The sequence below is a fragment of the Gymnoscopelus microlampas genome (genome assembly GCF_963454915.1).
Source record: "Gymnoscopelus microlampas genome assembly, chromosome: 7".
NCBI classification, from domain to species: Eukaryota; Metazoa; Chordata; class Actinopteri; order Myctophiformes; family Myctophidae; genus Gymnoscopelus; species Gymnoscopelus microlampas.
This window is the reverse complement of record NC_139944.1, coordinates 39,549,977-39,569,838: the sequence shown is the minus strand read 5'-3', so window position 1 is coordinate 39,569,838 and position 19,862 is coordinate 39,549,977. Positions and strand designations below refer to the sequence as shown.

The window sequence follows — 19,862 nt, the reverse complement described above, 5'->3', positions numbered from 1 at the left end:
TCAAACATATTCTTAAACCCTCCAATCAGAGCAGATACACACACACACACACACAAATCACTGCAATTCAAACATCAAAACCTTAAGTTCAGGGGTCACATTTTCTCCCCGACACAGAAATGTCCTCCCACCACCAGTGGACACCAGGAGAAATGAAATGAAAATTTGAGTCGTTTTTGTTTGTTTTGTTTGTTTTGTTTGTTTGAAGTCCCTGCCACATACAAAAGAATGCATCACCATCACCATCACATCCATGTGGGGGATTCAGTGGTTTTGTCTCTCACCCTTTTCTTTTATGCTGTGCCTTTGATTATGGGGGGGAGGAGGGGGTTAATTATCCTGGTCAGTAGCATAGGAAACAGCAGCACACATCGCTAGGGGCCCCACAGGCCCCCCCATCCTATCACCACCGCTCCGCCACTCAAACTCAGGGGGACATCTGTGCATGAGAGGGTCATGGGTCATGGGTGAATGGCAGCACATGGGAGGGGCACTTCTAAGGATGGCAAGGGAGAGGGGCAGACAGCAGAGGACACAAGACAAGTCTGAGTGGTGAAATGCACACTGTAAGGCTTAATTTATGCTCTGTCGCACGACTGCATCGTACATCAGAAATGACATTTCCAACTGAAAAAAGGCGTGACATGCAACGACAATTTACAATTTTGGTATTTAGCAGACGCTCTTATCTGGAGTAACCATTATACTACTCTGCCACCATAATGTTGAATTCCCTGACATCATCCATTAAACGATGTGAATCACTGGCTTCTTACAACTGTCCTGAAAAAGCATCCGTCAGCAAACTACAAGTGAAGATATATTTTAAATTCTCTTGACATGAGGGGTCATACATGCCGCCGATTTTGTTTTCCGTTTTCTCCTCTGTAAATATAGCTACTTGTATTTGTTGATGACATGCATTAATGTGTCAATACTCTATGCTCTGCTGATGAATTGAATACATAGGACCAGAATGGAAACATGTCCCCAGGACGTTTGTGTTATCTTTTAGCGTTTTAGTGTTTTACTGTACCTCCGTGCTGTTTACATTTTTGACTAATAAAGTACTCAATCAATCAAAAAACCTACAAAGTGCAATATCGGCGCAAACAGCATGAATCTTAGTCACCCAACAACAGGGTGTGTGCTAAGAAAATGATGAAGTGCTACAAAGTAACTAGGATAGCAAGTTGACATCAAACCTATCATCTGTCTAAATAACATTCATGGCATCTGTGGACAACCAAACTGCATACATCTATCCATGGAACAAGTAAGCAACATACATCTGAATAACATAACTAGTATGACAGTTTTTTCAGTTATTTTCATCATATGACACTGTCTTGCGACTAAGTATGAATTAAGCCTTGAGAGAAATGTGACCACTGGATGATAACATGGCAGTTGAATGAAGAAACAGGGCAGCCATGATGAGCAACAGTCGTAAAAGCCATGCAGTCGTCTGGTCATACACGAGGAACAAACAGGCAAACAGAGAAAAAATCCAGAGCTTACTGCTAAAACATCCAACAAGCAGCCTATGAGGTCACTGCGGACACACTGAAAAAAAGCTCAAACCTCATAGGCTCTGGCTACTGCTGATTACTTACTATGGCGGGCTACCCTTAGCAAAGGACACCTTAGTAGTGAGCCTGTGCCCTCTGGAGGCGTGGGGCTGCCCGGGACTGGAGACCACCCGACTGGCTCGACAGCCAGGGGAGGAGGAAGAGGAGGGAAAGGAAGAGGAGAGGAGGGAGGAGGTGGAGGATGAAGCAGAGGAGGAAGAGCTAGCGGGGAAAAGGGCACAGCGCCTCTGGCCATTGGGGCTGCACCAGGAGCCCTTAAAAAGTTGGGCGACGGTGCCGTATCTATAAAAGAGCAGGGCCCAGTGGACAGTTAAGGATGAGGAGAACCAGTCTTAAGCCCTATGGAAGAACTGAGCATTGGCTGCCCAGACCCTATAATCCCTACCCAGGGACTTAGGTAGCCATGCTAAGTAGTTGGAAAATAGACTTGAACCCGAGACGCATCCATTCCAAGACGTTGCAGGAAAGAAGGTTAACATTGGCTACACATACAAATTCACATTATAGCCATGTGGAGGGGAGGGGATAACACAACCAAGGAATAGCTTATATTTTCTGCAGCCATCCCTTTTCAGGTAATTAAACAGTAGCGCTTAGCTCTGGGGATAAGGAGGATCAAGGAGTAGCTAATTGGATAAAGAGATGAATTAGGGCCAAGTAGTTGTGTTTTGTTTTTCTCCTCACCTGTTCGGTGCGGCGTGACTGTAGTGTGCGTTGTTGTAGGAGTAGGACTGTGGTGCATGAACAGGTGTGTCATACTCTGCCATGCCAACACCCACGTGGCCGCCGTGCCAGTTGCCAACAGAAGAAGCTGAGGACAATGGGGGTAAAAAAAATAATAATAAAAAGGAGGACAAAAAACAGAAAATAAATTTAAAAAATAAACAAAATACAAAAGATTAATTTTATAAGTGACTAAAATTCCAATGGACCGTTTTCAGAAGTTTCACAGCAGGGTAAACAACACAGCTGTAGCTAATAAGACTGGATTTGTCTGATGTAGGTGGACCAGTTGGCATGCACCAACAGTAGTCAACAGTATTGTCAATGCTTGTTAACTGGTATACCTACAGTAAAGCTGCAGCTGTGTTTACCCTGCTACAACACGTCTGTGCAAAGAGTCCATAATCAGGACAAAACAATTGCCTCTGACTTCTACGGGGTGTAAAAGAACGGTGAGCTGACCTGATGAGTAGGCCATGCTCCTACTGTTGTGGCTGTAAGCTGCAGGCATGGGCATGGTCTGATAGCCAAGGCTCTGCTGGGAGCCTCTGTCATATTCATAGTCGTACGCGGGCTGCTTTTGTACCGTGTTGCGCGTGTACCAGCCTCTCAAATGCTCAGCCACCAAAGCCTTCTGGATGTTCTTGGTCACTTGCTCATTGCTGCGGGGCGCCGTACGGTTCCTGGGCGGCCGCAACGTAGCATATGGGTTCTGCGACATGCTGTCCAGCTCGTCGCTGCCGTAGCGGCTGTACGTGTCCTGCCCGCGATAGGCGGGTGTGGTCGGGTGGTAGGACGGGTTGACGCTGTAGTGTCCCTCCATCTCGTTGTCGTAGGTGTAGGCTCCATTGGTGTACGCTGGCTCAGGCTCCACGTAGCCAGGATAGCCTGTCACGTAGTAGGCCGTGGTGGTGGGCCGTGGCCGTGGCTGTGGCTGGTAGGTGTTGTAGCAATGAGTGTCCGGCTGGGCGAGGTTGGGCATGCTGCCCGCGTTGGCGTAGATGTCCTTCCTGTGGCGGCCACGGACCCTCCGCCGATAAGCGTTGTGGTTGCCAGGGGCGTTGTACTCAACGCTGGACTGGCTTGTGTAGGAGGAGCCGTCGTCCAGCACCTCTGTGCTGTTGCTACGTCGTGCTGGAGACATGGCAAAGGGCGGAGCCGGAGGCTCACTCTCCGTCACAAACTGAGACTGGGACTCCAGGCTGCCACTTCTCTGTCGGAAATGCTGCGGTCCGTCCTCCGACCTGAAAGAGAGGGTGTTATTATGGTATCATATATTGTCACACTACCAAAATCCCAAACTCTTATAACAATGAGAACTCGTCAGCGTTTAGCTGTGTTAATTTGCATGTGTCAGTGACACATAGGGCTTTTTTGAACAGCATGCTGGCTCACTAATTGGCTCACAGGTGCAGGTGATGAGGCTGAGATGTTCACTTATCAAAGCATGTATGTGGATGGGCATGCAAGGAGGGGTCGATCTGGAACATCATTCTGTACCTGAGCTGGGTGCTGCTGTAGGCGTTGCGGGTGAGGAGGGGGGTGGGGGGCATGCTGCGTGTGTCCCGGGGCTGTCTAGAGGACGGCGTGTATGGGCTGCCGTGACTCGACAAGGCGTCGCGGTGATTGTAGTGCAGTGATTCCTGGACTTGACCATAATTTAATCTGGAAGAGATTAAATTAGATCAGATAAGAACAATGCTTTCAAAAGCTGCTTCTTCCAGGGAAGTGCTCTTCATCAAGATAAACACTCACCCCCTTGCTTGTCCTTGCTCGCTCTCAAAACAAAACACAAAGAACAAATCTAAACCTAATAAAATAACATAATTCCAACATCATAGCATTTTACTTATCACTTTCACCTGGATGATTGTCATTTCACAGCTCATTGATCTTTCTTTTCATGGACCAGCAAACAAATATCATTACGGCAACAGTGTCTGAATGAAATGAGTGCGAATGACTGAATACTGGCTCTCCTCTCTGGGCAACACATCATCCATATCATTTAGTAGTCATCCAGCAGATGCCATTTAAACTCTCCAGAGTTTCCAGAACCACTTTCCTGTTTCCCCTCCTCCTCCACTCTGCTTGGGATTGTTGTCTGCTCCTTAGCAGGCAGTGACATGCTCCCCTCCTGTCTATTTTTAAAGCCTGGGCGCGTTTGGGCTGATAAGAGGAAGGCTGGCAGGGAGGCAGGAGAAAGGAGAGAGAGAGAGAACGAAGGAGGAGGTGGAGACCAGCAAGAATGTTTCCCTGGTTCTAATCTGCAGGTCCATACTAGCTGCTCTCAGGGCCCCAAGAAAAACAAAAACACGTCTTCAGCATGCTATGGTATAAGAAGACACGTCCCGTTGTGCCTCAGTGCCCGCAGCTGCTGATGTCTACCTGCTGTCTGAGAGCTGGTCATTGGCAGAGGCTCGTCTGTCTTGATGGTAATGGATGTCCAGCGTGTCTGCGTGGTGGGGCCTGGGGGAGTACTGGATCGATCGCGAACGAAGCCGCTGGGAACCGAGCTCATCGTCTGAGGGGATAGAAAATGCGGTTAATATCCTGAGATGTATAGCACAGGTTTATGTGACAGGAGGAGAAGCGTATTTGAAAACACATTGATCTCAACGGCACTCACCATCCTCCAGGTTGAGGCTGTCAGACAGCGAGCTGAGCTCCGCAGGGTTTATGTCATCTAACAACATGAGAGAGAAAGGTGTTCAGAGATGACTACTGATGTTTCCTTGTACTTTTTCGAACCAAAAAAGGGACACCATGCGTTTAATCAATTTCCACCAGATAACAATCAAAGTCATGAGGTGTTCTGCTTTTGACTTTCAACCCGGCACAGACAAAGTGCTGCAGGGGAATCAGGCTTTGATTCCTTTCATATGCTCAGTGCAGCATAAACCATGTTATCTTGGTGTCTGTCTGTGATGTTTGTGTACTGATAAGACACCTGGTGTACCTGCTATGATCAGCGAGGCTCTCTGCGTAGGTTTCCTTCCCTTCTTGATCCTGTAGGCGTTGATCTCCGTCTCCATCTCCTGCAGCTTCCTCATGGCGTCCAGGCAGTTGCTCCTCCTCTTCTTCTTGACCGTCTTGCCCAGGTCACCCTCGCCAGCGAGCTTCATGGCTGCTTCCACAATCTTCTGCTGCAGGGCGAAGCGGCTCTCCAGGTTCCTCAGGTGGGGGTCCTGAAGGAAAAGGTACAGAACAAACATCAATTAATGGGGAATTTCCCAGCAATGTAAGCAGTAGCTGGGCCATGAAAGTATTTTGAACAGCCACTTCAGAGGGACAACTAGCAACTGCATTTTGAGTTTATACCTAATATGATTGACTTGGATATGTAAAGTAACGGTTCTCTGACAGTTTTCAAGATACGTGAACTACAGACACACAGACAGAGATTTTGCGCATCTATAGTAGGATAACTTGTTTCAGGTCTGCCTTACATCAGGGTATAAATGTAGTTTAAAACTCATGTTCAGCTGACACATACATTTCCCCCTGAAGAGGTAACAAATGTAAATGAACTGATAACCTTAACAGGAAATGTCATACAATTAAGTTAGATGATGGATACATTTGTAGTAGTCATACTAACCGCATCATATGGGAAAAGATCATCCAACTTGAAGGCTGTACCCATGCGTCGTCGGACATGGGGGGCTTTTTCCCCTGTCGCCAGTGGGTACTCTTTGGGCAACCGGCCTGTGAGCTCCTGGACATGAGACAAAGACGAATTGGAATGAGAAAATGACAATTGGACACACGTTCATTATTAAAGTAACAGTGGATGGTCCAGTACAGACACTCACCGCTTCTCTCATGCAAATCTTCTTCAACTCCCCCAGTTTCTGAGACAGGGTACCTTGAAGATCCTGCTCTTTCTTCTTCAGCTCAGCAATCTTCTCTTTCTTCTGCTCCTCGCTGACCTCGGAGTCGGCAGAACCTGCAAGAGCCGTGGATCTTATTAACAACGAATTAAAGCAATAAATCATCGCTCACATCAGTACGATGTGAAGCAGAACAGAACAGTAGCTGTTAGGAGATGGATTGTTAACTCTTCACACACCAGCTGAGATGAGGCTCCCGTTGCTGGCCATGATGATTTGGTCTTTGCTGTTGATGCTGGACAGTTTACTGATCCGCGGTGCGCCAATTTCTGTGAGGTCCATGGCGATGTCTCCTGAACTCCTGGTTGTTGTAATCTTTGACTGCTAGGAGGAAGAAGGTAAGTGGGGGCAAGCAGGAGAGGGACAGGGAGATGAATTTGTCAGTATTTCATCTTAATGATGGTGCACTGCAGTGCGATAGCGGCGGCTACATTTGCATGCTCGGGAATCCAAGCGGAGCGCTGTCTCATCAATCAGGCCCGGCACTATTCCTGGATGAACACTGACACACCATCTGCCTCTGAGAAAAACAGGCTGAATATCCTCATTCGACTGCAGCCCCCCACACATGCACTCATCATCACACAGAAACCACTCATAGCCTATAATGGCCCTGATGCTGTTGCAAATATGCAACATAAATACAATACCTTCACAGCATTCTGACACTAAGTTGTGCACAATTTTCTTGGAAAATGATTTAGAACCCAATTTCTGGAACTTGCTGATGAACGAATCACAAGGACATAGCTGAGCAGAGGTCTAGCCATGTTGGCTAATGCATAAAGCCATCCCCAGGGATGAGCAAAATGTACTATAAATGTAGATAGAACGGAAAGATATTGTCTGGGGAGCTTTGATAAGAACAGATTATTAGACCCAGGGCAAGGCAAGGAGCGGAGAGGAGCAGAGAGGAGAGGAGAGGAGAGGAGAGGAGAGGAGAGGAGAGGAGAGGAGCACTCACTTTGCTCTGCTTTCTGTCCAGGTAGAACTGGTGCTGACTGATTGCCATCACCCAGATGGTTTTAATCAGAGAGTGGCTGGCATACCATGTGTGGATGACCTGCCCCGACTGCCCGAAAGTACGCTTGGTCACTGTCCTTCTGAGAAACATACAAACAAACATGCAAATAAAGCCACTGCAATGTATTATTTGTGCCTCTGCAGGGTATTATTTGTGCTGCAGCATGGAGCAATTCCAGCAACAACAAAAACAAGTTAATACCTTCATAACACAACAACTCGGGAAATACTGTGATTAAAAAAACGACATGAAATATTTAAAAGCCATGAAGAAGGAATTAGGAAACCACTCTATAATTAAATCATCAACCAAATTATACAAGTGGCTGCTTCTGTAACACAATACATTGATGAGGAAGGGGGAAGCAGCGTAAAAGGCGTCTTTGGATCAGTGGACCGTAATTACAGCTTAGAGGTGGCTCGTAGCACCATATAAAACCTGTGTGAACAGTGTAAAGAAGCCCTTGGAATGCTGCAGTGGGGCTCTTAACAGCGGGAAGACGAGTTACAGCTATTAACATGGTACTCTACATGGACCGCAGGCTGCAGACTCCTTTCAAGCAGGCCAAGGTGTATGATAAGGACATCTAGGCTATAGCTAGAAAGCAGTGGCTAAAATAGAAAGTGAGCAGGGGCCAGCCTATTAGGAAAGTAGTTAGTTAAATTAAGTGGTTTGCGTTCTCTGACCTTTGTGGGTCGTTCACTTCCACTGCGAATTTCTTCTCACGGAAATACAAATTCTCCAACTGCTTCCAGTGAAACAACTGTAGAGAGAGGAACACATGACAGGACAGTGAGGACACATCATTGAGTACATAAGAAACCATGATGCAACCAACCACACTCAATTTGCATATGGACCTCTATTGAAATGCAGTTTGATAGTCACAGATGCAAAACAAACATTCATTGATTCATATACCCAGTAATTCAGAGATGGTTTCCCGCACGGCACACGTGTTTCCTCATATAACAATTGACAATTTAGGCATTTAGCAGAGCGACTTACAAGTGTAAATAAGAGTAACATGAAGAACTCTAGTCAACAAGCGACAGAGTAAATACAGTCACATAAGTTGAGTGCAAAAAGAACATTGTAGTGCTTCAAATAATCTAGGATACCAGGTGAATCTCAAATCAACATCTGTAACAGAGGGCATCCAACACAGCAGTCAGCCTAAGCTCAACTTACAAGTTGCATCCTTTGCACGGTACAACACACAACATGGACAAGGACATCACAATAACCAAACTAGCTGTGGACCCTGCAATGTGCAGTCGACTGGGCAGTCAGGTGTAAGATCAGTCTAACAGAGGATCAATTATGATGCTGCTGCAACAGCAAAGCGTAAAGTCCTGCCTGGCAAGCTTCTCATTTCACTGTGCCCTGGAGCAAGAGCACTGAAAACAGGACAAGGAGTTTTCTGAGTCAGGGTGAAACATCTGCTCCAGGGAGCCAGTGCTGGCTCTGGCTGTTTAGAGCAGTGTGCTTGAAAATAGAACTTTCAAATGGTTTCGCTTATATTGTTCAGGGTAAACCTACGTTTCACTAATAAACGCACCATTACATATATAATTTGAACATGTTATAAAAACTTGCCACATCCTTGATTCTACAGTACATGGCGAACACGTTTGTAGAACATACCCTCTATATCTAAAAGTAACTGTGGACACACACCACAACAGTGTCCTGTATCTGACTACACCAGGCAAGAAGGGAACAAATGCCAGACTATGATACTATGATTTTTATAATAATAATAATAAATACATTTATAAAATGATCTCCAGTATTCTTGTCAGGTATAATAAGTGTACAAAATGGTGGGGCTTACCGGGGGGGGGGGTGAGTTTTGTTTCGGTCCCTAGTGAATTCTCTAGGTTTTGTATTGAATCCTCTAGTTTGAGTTTCCCACAGGGCTAGAGCTTCCTCGAACAATACGCTCTCTTGTCTGATCTCAGGAAAGCCATGTAGGTGTTGCAAGAGTTTCAGCTGAGCTGGCCCCGCCCCCTTTTAACGCCCCTCCCCCTTGTGACATCACATACACCTCACACACACTGCACTGGCAGGCAGCTTTTACTATGCTTTGCACTGTTCTGCACAGAACGAGGTCCGCCCTGTGGTCACATGAATTCTCTTTAGCACACTCACCTCTCCCACTCACAGACACACACACACAGATTGATTATCACACATGCGCGCTACCAGGCCCTCTCTCATTCTTTTGCCCTCTATCCTACTTACTTCCTTTTCAGTCAAACCAGATGAACAGGTTACACACACACACACACACACACACACACACACACACACACACACAGAGTATAGTATTATTACCTACATAGGTCCTGGTCTTCCTTCCTGTTCTTGAGACCATTTCACCTATATTTTCTTTGCGCCCCTTCAGCCTCAGATCAGAGGGGGGGAACAACAAGCTTTTACTGTGAATCTTCCCGTTCCTTCTGGGGAACACGCCTCCGCTTTTCATATTGTAAATACCACACAAATCCCTGTTGTTTATTGAGTCCAGTCAATGCTACACTCCCACCGCAGCCCCAAGGCAAACGTGTTAGTAATATACAACTTTGGTCTAATCATTAATAGCAGGGCCAGGGCCCCCTTCACCTCCATGTGAAGACGTAACAGTACATTCATTAGCCGTGTTACCAGGCCCAATCTGAGGAAGAATCTGTCACTGCCCTTCTAAAGGCTGTTTATAATATACGGTAGCAAGTTAACTGAACTAACTGATTACTATAATATTTAAAACAGACGACACAGTTGGGTTTCAGTAGTTTTGTCAGAATTGAAGCCATTAGCTTTTAGGACTCTTAGGACTACCCTATTCTGGGTATGTCATACTCATAATAGATGAACACTCTGTGAAAATAAGGCGAACAGTTGGCAAAATCAGCAGATCTACAAGCTCACAACGGTAAATAAAATATATAGGGTTTAAGTGGTTAAAAGGGATACTTGTCATTTTTGGCACGGCACAGTAAGAACTTAATGTGAATCCAATAACCTTTAATATTCCAGTGGAGAGCAAACAGTAAAAGTCAAACTCATCTATCCTGGCGCCCCCAGGCTTTTAAATATTTTTTTCCAAGACACTAGCTTCCAGACAAGAGCTCGTCACGTTGATCCGGCCAACACAGTGATCCTAATCAATCATAGCCAGTCTGCCAGTGAAACGAAGAGCATGGTAATTAGTAAACAAAAGGGAACCAGCTCCCCGCATCCCACAAACCCATCCCATTGTGGGGGTAACACCCCATGCCAATTCACACCCCGAGGACGCTATTATTTAGCACCATTTACGTTCTAATGACAGATAACGGGCAAATCACACTCAACTGGGTCATTAGACCTAGAGGTGAAACTCCACACTTGTGTGTCAATACGCGTGCAACCTTTGGTGAGCAGGCAACTATGAACACCGATGAACTAGTGCCAAAATATGTCAAATACGAGACACACCTCAGACATCTCAAGTCACATTTACTTCCTGTCAGTATACATGGAAAAACAAGGAATCATGTAGCCCTGCACACAAGCTAACAACAAGCTAAACGCCTCCATACAGGGTTAAAAAACGGGGTCATTAAAACACACCGGTAAAAACAAAAAGTTCTAACTAAACAAAACAAAAAAACACATTCAAATAGAACTCTTCCTTTTCATCAAACTATCCCTGAAAGAAAAAAAAAACAGTAGCTGAAATGGTCACATGATGTTTGGCCAATTATACAGAATTTCCCTATCTTCAGTGCATTCATATCCCTCAGTTTGGTTGGAACTCCTCATTAGAGGCGGGTGGAAGTGTGCCAAAAATGCCTGTGGTTTCAGATCGGCTCCAAATGTTCAAGATCTGGACCCATCCCACAGCCTAAAGGACCCCCGGCGGGCTGAGACGCTGCAAAATCATCTGTACATACTGTAAATATGCGTCAAAGGTCCTGACTCACACACGCCTGTACAGGATATGCCACCCCACCCTGCTCGCACCACGTCACACAGTCAACTTGAAGTAGCTGGCAGCTCTGTACATTTCCACACTAAGCTCCAAACATTGCTGTAGCGTTAGAAGACAACAACAAGTCACATGGATAATATGCTTTTGTTTCAACACACACTGACTGTACATCAAATATGATAGACAGTAAACATTGTTTTAAGTTAGTTTGCAAGAAGATCAGTTGTGGGGAAATTCCTATTAGCTCCAAGCTTTAAGTATGTCATCCATAATAAACTGAAGATTTATTTTGAGTCTGCTGGGTCATCATATGTTCACCAGCATGTGGCGGGTAGAGAGTGTCCCATTACCCGCTGGGAGAGGGTGCAAGGTAGCCAGACACGACCCAAGGTGTCATGCTATTGCTCAAAAGAGAATAAATAAATCTCAACATGACATCGGTATCTTTCTGTGTCTGGTTCCTTGTGTGATTGATTGGACGATCTCTCCTCTCTTGTCCCTGCCCACTTCCACACAGTAAAATCTTCAGTGTTATTTGATTTCTGACAGTGTAAAAATGACCCCGTAAATGGTCCATTTGAAATTGGGTCAATTGTTACAATCTCAGATAAATTATTAGGATCTTACTGATGCTGTAGATATGCTGTACATAAACAAAATGAAAGTATTCAGACTTAGAGAAGTGCCAACTTCTCTTAAAACACAACAGGGGAGGGGGGATCTGTTGAGCTTCAGCCCATTCATTAAGTGGTGAAGACACTGACATGATACAGTGAAGATAATGAGGTTAAACTATCGTAGTGCAAGGCTATGGAACACTGACCTGCGGCTGCTTTGGGCAGTTAAAATATTGCTTAAAGAAAAGGAGAAAAAGTAACATAATATAATTGTCTCTGCCAGGCCAAAGGCTGATCGGCGTGAAACTTTGCACACACACTTCCAGTCGGCCAAGGCAGAACCTCTGCTCCAAATCTTTAATTAAGTTTTAAAATAAATGACCATTGCATCAGATTGGTTTGTTCAATATGAGGGTCAATGTTTGACTTTTTTTGCCGAATTAAAAGTAAAATGTTCCGGTCACAAATTTTACTTAATGTCAACCCCTGTAGTGGGTTTCTGAATGTCACCGAAACTCCAGGGCGAAACTTATCTATACATTCCTGACACCCAAGATGGGTCACTGTACAACTGCTGCTGTCCAATTCCACCCCCGCCCCAAAGCCCCCTACCAAGGTAAATGTGTTTTATTGGTCGATCATTGTGTGCCCTCTATGAACAATGACAGCCAGCTTTGCATAACAAGCACTGCATGAGAGCGGGCTGAATTGAGGCGGGGGGGACGACTGCAAACAATGCCTGGCAGCTAGGAAAGTAAGCCCTATCGATATTTGCCAGATCACAGAGTTCCCCATTACAGAAACAGAAACAAGGACAGAAGTTGTGTACTTTGAAAAAAAAAAATCTGTGAGTGCCCCCTGCTTGTGCAAAGGTGTTGGGGATGGGGAAGACAGTTTAGTTCAGTTTGCTAAACACCCCCCCACCCACAATCTTTAACCCCTACCTTCCAACACCAACTCCGACCCCACCCACCCAGCCCATGCTGGCAGAGTGCCAGCCCCAGCGCACTGCTGCTCCCCACAGAGTGCCATAATTACACCTTCCACTGGGAGGGTTTTAGACAGAGGCGCTGTGGTGGGTTTAATAAGTGGGCCATGCCCATTAATGCCTTGGTATTCAATGTTAACAGCATACCCGACTATGTCAACAGGCTGCTGCCACACAGAACAGGTACGAGGGCAGTAATGAAAGGGTCTGGGAGAAACATGTGTTTGGGTTGCTACAAAAAGTTACCTAAATTATATCTCACGAATAAAAAGGGGAGGGCAGATGCAGGCAAGTTGATAGGCATGTGTTTTTTTTTTCATTCCAAAGCTGTGTTTTGTCAGGTGTTTTATAATCCTCAAGGCTATTCATCCCAATGTTGTTATCCCACTGTCTGATTTTACTGTACATGCTCTTATCACTGTAACCTTTATTCCACCCCAGTCAAACCAATATTTCCCTCCTCCACTCCCTTCTACAGAAATCTCCCTTTTTTCATTTCCTCATAACTCACGATGGGAAAATAGGCTTTTTTTGCTTCAATTATTTGCAATTTGGTGGGATCAACAAGTGGGAGGAATCGGGTGATGGGAGGGTTTGCTAGCCTGGGATCCAGCCTGATTCACTACGTACGGCTGATTTTTTTTCTCACTTCGCTTATCAGTCTGGCCAGCCTCCTATTTGAGTCGTATTTTAATGACGTAGGCAAAACTCGAGTCAGGAAGTGACTCGAGTTTTGCCATACATTGGACAACACTGGTCCCGCTCCCCCTACAGACCAATCAGAAGCCACAAGTTGTTTTCACTCGTTTGTGCAAGGAGATAGGAGGCTTTCCAGACTGTATTGCGAGTGAGAAAACAAAATCCGCCGAACGTAGCGAAGCAGTCTGGATCCCAGGCTAAGGGTTTGCAAAAATAGCAGATAGAGGGTTCAATCAATACAAAGCACCATTATTCATGTACAAAAAGAAAACACATACAATTTCACAAACACTGCTGTTTTTTTCCAACAAATGTCTTAAACCCCCCCAGGAATCTATACTTGGTCCCCTCTTTCTTTCCGCTATACACCAAATCTCTTATATATACTATATACTATACGCCAAAAATAGCCGATCTACTCAATTTGGAGTCATGATCACATTTGTGACAGTTTTGGACAAAATCTGTAGTAGTGCTAAAAAGTGTGTTTTGAATAAGATGCAACATCTCTGATAAATGAGGCAGAGTTTGGGGTAGAAGTTCTTCCTCGGTGTGCGAGTTTCACATCCATTGGTCCCCAACGGTGCCCAGATTAGCTGCTCACAGACAGACTAACAGAATCACAGAATCCCGCCCCCCCGCTGTTCTGGCCTGGTGTTGATAACCAGCCTACCTTTCTTGGTTTCAGCTTGTCCTGTAAATCGTACTGGCCGATGCCTTTGTAGCCAACTCCCAGCCACCACGGTATGCCCTGTTTATCCTGTGTGAAAAGGACACACAGAACACCGCTCATTAGAGGGAGGATTATTGGTAGGAGTTTGAAAAGAAAGGACCAACGCAATTACCCCATTAGGCTTTTAGCAATAGCGATGCAAGGAGGGATCAAATGCAGTTAAAAGGAGCCTTAAAAACTCTGCAGACAGAGTCATTTTAACACCACTGTTTGATCTCTTCAGAAACCCTGATTTAATGAGTTTAGGTAGGAAAAGTCAGTTGATGTGGCTCAGAGGAGTAAGGAAACAACTTCAGTTTCGGCAAACTAAGCATATTTTGAAAATTAAAGCCATTTGTATTTTTCCCTCACTTGTACAAATTGTGTCTGTGAGACTGCACCTTGTTTTAATTCTAATTTGTGTAAATCTAACAAAACATACATATATATAGAAAGTGTATATAAATAAAATCCCTGTTGTATGGAGGAAAAGGTTTGCTATCTAATGAGAAAGTTGTGAAATTAGTCCTTAAATCAATGTAGACAAGAGGACAAGACAGTGTGTTGACGGAAGAATATGGAAAAGATGGTGTGTTAACTCAGTGGTTCTCAACCGTTTGGCTGGCGACCCCCAAAATAGACTTGCCCAAGTCACGCGATCCCCGTCCTTCGCGACTCAACGATCTAACAATATACATGCACTGAACAAATGCGCGTGCATGTGCGCACATTTACCAACCGTGCGTGCACACATACAGACTGCTATAATTAATAATAGGCTAAATAAAATATCAAAACAAAAACATTTTATTAAGTGCTTTAATGTAAAAAATAAATTAAACAGAGGTGCGTACAAGAGGAAGTGTGCATCTTCCCGCAGCTGCAGTAGCCTCCCACATTTCTCCTTATGTCGAAAAAGCTACAGTGTCATTTGGATACCGCGTCATGTTCACCGGCCTTAAGCCTAAATGTGTCAGAACCTCAGCACAGCAGCTACACGGTGGGGCAGATCAATTCATATCATGACAGGTGAATCCAAACTCCTGCTGGTGTTTGCATCGCATTGTAAACAGCTGTGCCTCAACGTTATACCCACATAAGAGTTTCTCACTTGCGGTCACAGTCGCGATACTTGTCAGTTGTGTGGTACTTTTAAATGGATCTTATTGTAACAGGAAGATCTATCCACCGTTCCATCTACCATCCCAGGGCTGGTCCCAGACTCCCAGGGCTGTTGAGAGCAGCCGCACCAAGTCGTGGAAGCGCAAGGAGGCCGAGCACAGAGCCAGCTAGCTTGCTAGGGCAGCTACATTCAGCCACACCAGCCCCACACACATACACAACTTCCTCACTCTCTCTCCTCCTCCGAAAATGTTTGCCTACTAATTCAATCTTGATGTTGCTTCTATTTTATTGTGCTTCCACTGAAATATTAACCAAGATAACAGAAAATTATGAAATGTATTTTTAATTATGATTTTTTTAAATTCGGATTTACTTTTTTAATCTAACGCCGCCTCCAGATTGTTTGGCGACCCCTATGGGGGTCGCGACCCCAGGGTTGAGAACCACTGTCAGTTAACAGAAGAATGTGGAGAAGACAGTGTGCTGATGGAAGAACATTCCACTGAAGCTAGTGTATGTGTACGCAGGGTGCTGGTCTTACCTTCACTGGGTAGTAATGGACTCCATATGTCGGCAGGGATTGTACTAGGGCAAGATACCTTTGAAGAAGAGATGGGAACAGGTTAACAGTAATTCCACCACTTACACTTAATCACTGTCAACCAGTGGCCGTTGTACTGCGGGACAGAGTGGGATTTAAGCCATAGCTATTCACAAGCCACAGTCATTTTCAGTGGAAGGCCAATCGATTTCTTTCAGGGCTCTGACAGGAGGAGGGAGTCCATTGATCAATTCAAGGGCACAAATCATTTGTCCGTAAATGACCCGGGTTAGCTTTGAGCTGCAGTTCCTGGGTAAAACACACAGTGGAGGTCTGTCACCCCCCCCCCCCCCCTCCCATAGCTGGCAGCCGTTCCTAATTAATGACGCATTCTAGCATGGGGACCGGCACGTCCGACACGTACGACGACAACCACCATAGGGCAGGACAGCATAAATGAACCCCAGCCAGTATCCCTACATTGGGGGTGAACATTCTGCGAAAATAGTATAAGCTCACAAAGTGACGCATTGTGAGCATGTAGATCTGCTATTTTTGGCTAAGAGATTTGATGTAGACTTGGGAAATGCAAGTGGACCACATATACAGGTAGAGCCCTGGGGACCCTGGTCAACCACGCATATAGTAGCAGTGTCAAACATTTGAGGTCACAGGCTGGATTCAGTCAAATGCATCTTCACACGGCCCGGACAAGGTGTGCAGACTACACGCATGCGATCGTGCAAAAATGTTTTCTCTCTCTCTCTCTCTCTCTCTCTCTCTCTCTCTCTCTCTCTCTCTCTCTCTCTCTCTCTCTCTCTCTCTCTCTCTCTCTCTCTCTCTCTCTCTCTCTCTCTCTCTCTCTCTCTCTCTCTCTCTCTCTCTCTCTCTCTCTCTCTCTCTCTCTCTCTCTCTCTCTCTCTCTCTCTCTCTCTCTCTCTCTCTCTCTCTCTCTCTCTCTCTCTCTCTCTCTCGTGTAATTTTAGATTTTAGCTATATAGCAAAATAAGTTCTTAAGAAAACTCTTATGATTTAGAACAGTGTTTCCCATAAATAGCAGATATAAAAGCTCACATTTAAAAAAAATCTTGTAAGTGTTTGAACATTTTTGAATAATTTTGAATTGTTTAACACAAATATTATCTGGGGGGTCCCTGGCACAAAACATTTTCAGATGGGGGTCCGTGGCCATATACAATATCATTTTGGGGGTCCTTGGCACAACTACTGATTTAGAAGGCATTAGTAGAATCGGCCTCAGGTCTTAATAAGGAGTGGTCAATGGTATCTTAACCCATTAACAGACAGGGACTACACTGGATTAGTTATCATCTACCTCTCAAACAGAAAAACTTCTGTTGCTGTGGTTGCTGGTGTTATGTTCTCTGTTACAACTGTGGTGTTACACAGGGTTGAGCCGAAACCGTAATTCCCACGCGGGATTGTTCTGGTGAATTTAGCAACATCAGTCGTCATTATTACAGATCCCGGAGTTACGATTGCTACACCTCCACACAAACCAGAAAAGTTGAACCGGGAACACAACAAACCTTTGATTTAGATTATAAATGTACATGATACATTCAATCGCTACAAAAGTGGCATAGAAAAAAGTATGAAATATGTGAGATTATAAATTATGATAATTTTACATATTGTGATTTTACCCATGTCAATCAGTCTGTGCTTGGAAGGTGATATATAAATAAAGTAGTTTATTATAATTATTATTTATGCCACAACTTACTGCACAATGGCTTGTCCTCTGCTCAGCCCCTTTAGCTTCTTGTAATGCTCGATCACTCGGTCCTCGCTGCAATGGAAGGGATCAAACCGTTAATGAAAAATCCATCAAGTGCTACACACCACCAACCAGAGAGGGAGTACGAGATGGCCCTGTTTCTGACAAACACTATGTCTGCTCATGCAGAAAATTCTGTCTGGCCTACTGGCCCACCGTGGCTCTCATCTCTCTCTCTTTTATGTGCATGTGCGTGTGCACGCACACAAACACACCATATCACAGCAATCATACCCTTTTACAAAGGTGGTGGGACTGTATGCCCTGTAGCTTAGCAGAAACACACACACACAATTCATTTATTCTGACAATTGATCTAAGTCCCGCTGCTACAGTCACTTCAGATCACTGGCAGGATAAGGGCATGCACAGAGGAAAAGGAACCAAAACTCTATAGAGAGAAAGGAGCAAATATTCAAAGAGAAAGCCAGGAACAATTTAAGATTGTAGCGCGGCTGGCCTCACCTCTGTCGGCATTACCCTGTTCTTTCTTTCTCAGAACTAATGGGCAAACCTAATTAACATAGCCCTGGCATTAATTAGTTGCCCCATCAGAGGGAAAGATTCTGTTGGTGCCAGGCAGGCATGCATGCTCATCTCATCTGGGGAAATAATTGCTTTGTGCAGCCAGGTGTTACAGACCGCTGAGGCCATTTGATGGGTGGTTTGAAGGGGTGCAAGTTGCAGGTGGAAGAGGCCGGGGTAGCAGGCAGTGTGTTCATGTTGTGCTGTATTTTGTTTTTTCCAGAGGTTCCAGCAGTTGACATAACTTACCAGTAAGCGAGAGAAGGGTGCTCCCTCAAGACTCGGGTGGGCAGAACTGGGAGCTGCTTCAGGTCTGATCTGGTAGTCTCGGCACTGGGAGAAAAAAAAAATCTTATGATTAACCAATTCACTAACTCTAGTGTCCTTTCTGGAGCCGTTTCAATGTGGATGTGGGTACCTCATCTATCCTACAGAGCTGGGAGGGACACAGTAAAGTCTCAGAAATTATACTGTTGACTGATCAAAGATATGTTATTACTGTCTAATTACTAGGCCTCCTACACGTGACACCCTCAGTGCTCATAAATCTCACATGTCCTGTTTTGACCTTAAAGGAGCTCAATAAATCAGTATGCAGAACGTATGAGAAGTTAAGGTAAATGTTTAGATACGAATCTCAGAAGATATGATATGATAGAGCAGAGAGACCTTCTCCATGTGTTTGTGCAGTGTGGTTTGAATTTCTAAGACTTAACGCATGGCAGAGATAACTCACAATTGCAAATCAAAGCCAAAAGGTGCGGCGTCAGGATCTTTTTTTCTCTCCATATTCTTATCTATAAAAGCACTGACGCTTGCCAAGATTATGCTGTAGCTTTACTTATGTCCTGCCAGAGTACAATTATAGAAGCACATGAGCAGGAAACCGTGGGTGCCTTTTAAGGTGCTAAAAAAAGTACATTTATAAAAGATTCTACACAGTTAAATCTTTGGTGTTCATTTAACTAAAACATGGACCCATATGGGTACTTCAGCGTAAAGTTATGTATAGAATGAACATCATGCCAATGTACCAATTCAGATCAACCAGCCAACCATGTAGTAGCCCAGTAGGTAGCATTCACACACAATCACAGACGAGAAATGTTAAGCAGAGACTGAAAGTGATCGAATGAACACTGCAAATATAAGCGCATTATCAGTGTGGACAAACTGTGGTGTATGTCACTGTCAAGGTTTGCGATAGTGAACCCTGAGTCACTGCAACAACATGTGGGGGGAGAACTTGGTCTACAATTGCTACAGGACAAAAGAGGGCTATGGCTTGGCAGGCCAGTCTACTGGAGCCCTGAACAAAAGCCATTCACCAGCACTTGGCAAACCCTCGCAGTGTTGAAAGGTACTGTATGAGTCCCAGTGCTATTCCAAAATAGGCCCTGGCTTCTCAAGACAGGACTCAAACCTGTGGGCCAGACCGTTCCTATTTCCTAATCCTCCAACATAAAATAAAACATTAGGACATCCTGGAACACTTGCAGCGTGCTCCACTTCCATTGTACTAGCTGAGCATATAAAAGACAAATAACCACGATATTAAGAGTTAATAAGACCATGTTAGGCGAAATTCTGTTTTAGCTGAACTTGACTTTTCTCAACATCAAGTGTACATGAATCCTAAGATG

The 19,862-nt window shown here is 44.8% G+C and overlaps 1 protein-coding gene across 6 annotated transcripts in view; it reads right to left on the bottom strand.

Annotated features, from left to right (window-relative positions):
• frmd4ba (FERM domain containing 4Ba) overlaps positions 1–19,862 on the bottom strand; it is a gene marked incomplete at its 5' end in the record, with an annotated part of 60,362 nt that overhangs the window by 1,756 nt on the left and 38,744 nt on the right. For 2 of the 6 annotated variants that reach the window (XM_084062526.1, XM_084062521.1), the window contains 16 exons: positions 285–496; positions 2,277–2,403; positions 2,778–3,559; positions 3,816–3,980; positions 4,704–4,839; positions 4,945–5,001; positions 5,275–5,503; positions 5,917–6,033; positions 6,131–6,264; positions 6,388–6,532; positions 7,173–7,311; positions 7,919–7,995; positions 14,189–14,275; positions 15,894–15,951; positions 17,641–17,706; positions 18,469–18,552. In XM_084062526.1, coding sequence (XP_083918652.1) covers positions 331–496; positions 2,277–2,403; positions 2,778–3,559; positions 3,816–3,980; positions 4,704–4,839; positions 4,945–5,001; positions 5,275–5,503; positions 5,917–6,033; positions 6,131–6,264; positions 6,388–6,532; positions 7,173–7,311; positions 7,919–7,995; positions 14,189–14,275; positions 15,894–15,951; positions 17,641–17,706; positions 18,469–18,552 — 2,569 coding nt within the window. In that variant the 3' untranslated portion in view covers positions 285–330. The remainder of the gene's footprint in view (positions 1–284; positions 497–2,276; positions 2,404–2,777; positions 3,560–3,815; positions 3,981–4,703; positions 4,840–4,944; positions 5,002–5,274; positions 5,504–5,916; positions 6,034–6,130; positions 6,265–6,387; positions 6,533–7,172; positions 7,312–7,918; positions 7,996–14,188; positions 14,276–15,893; positions 15,952–17,640; positions 17,707–18,468; positions 18,553–19,862) is intronic. The other 4 variants (XM_084062525.1, XM_084062522.1, XM_084062523.1 and 1 more) reach the window with 4 other exon arrangements.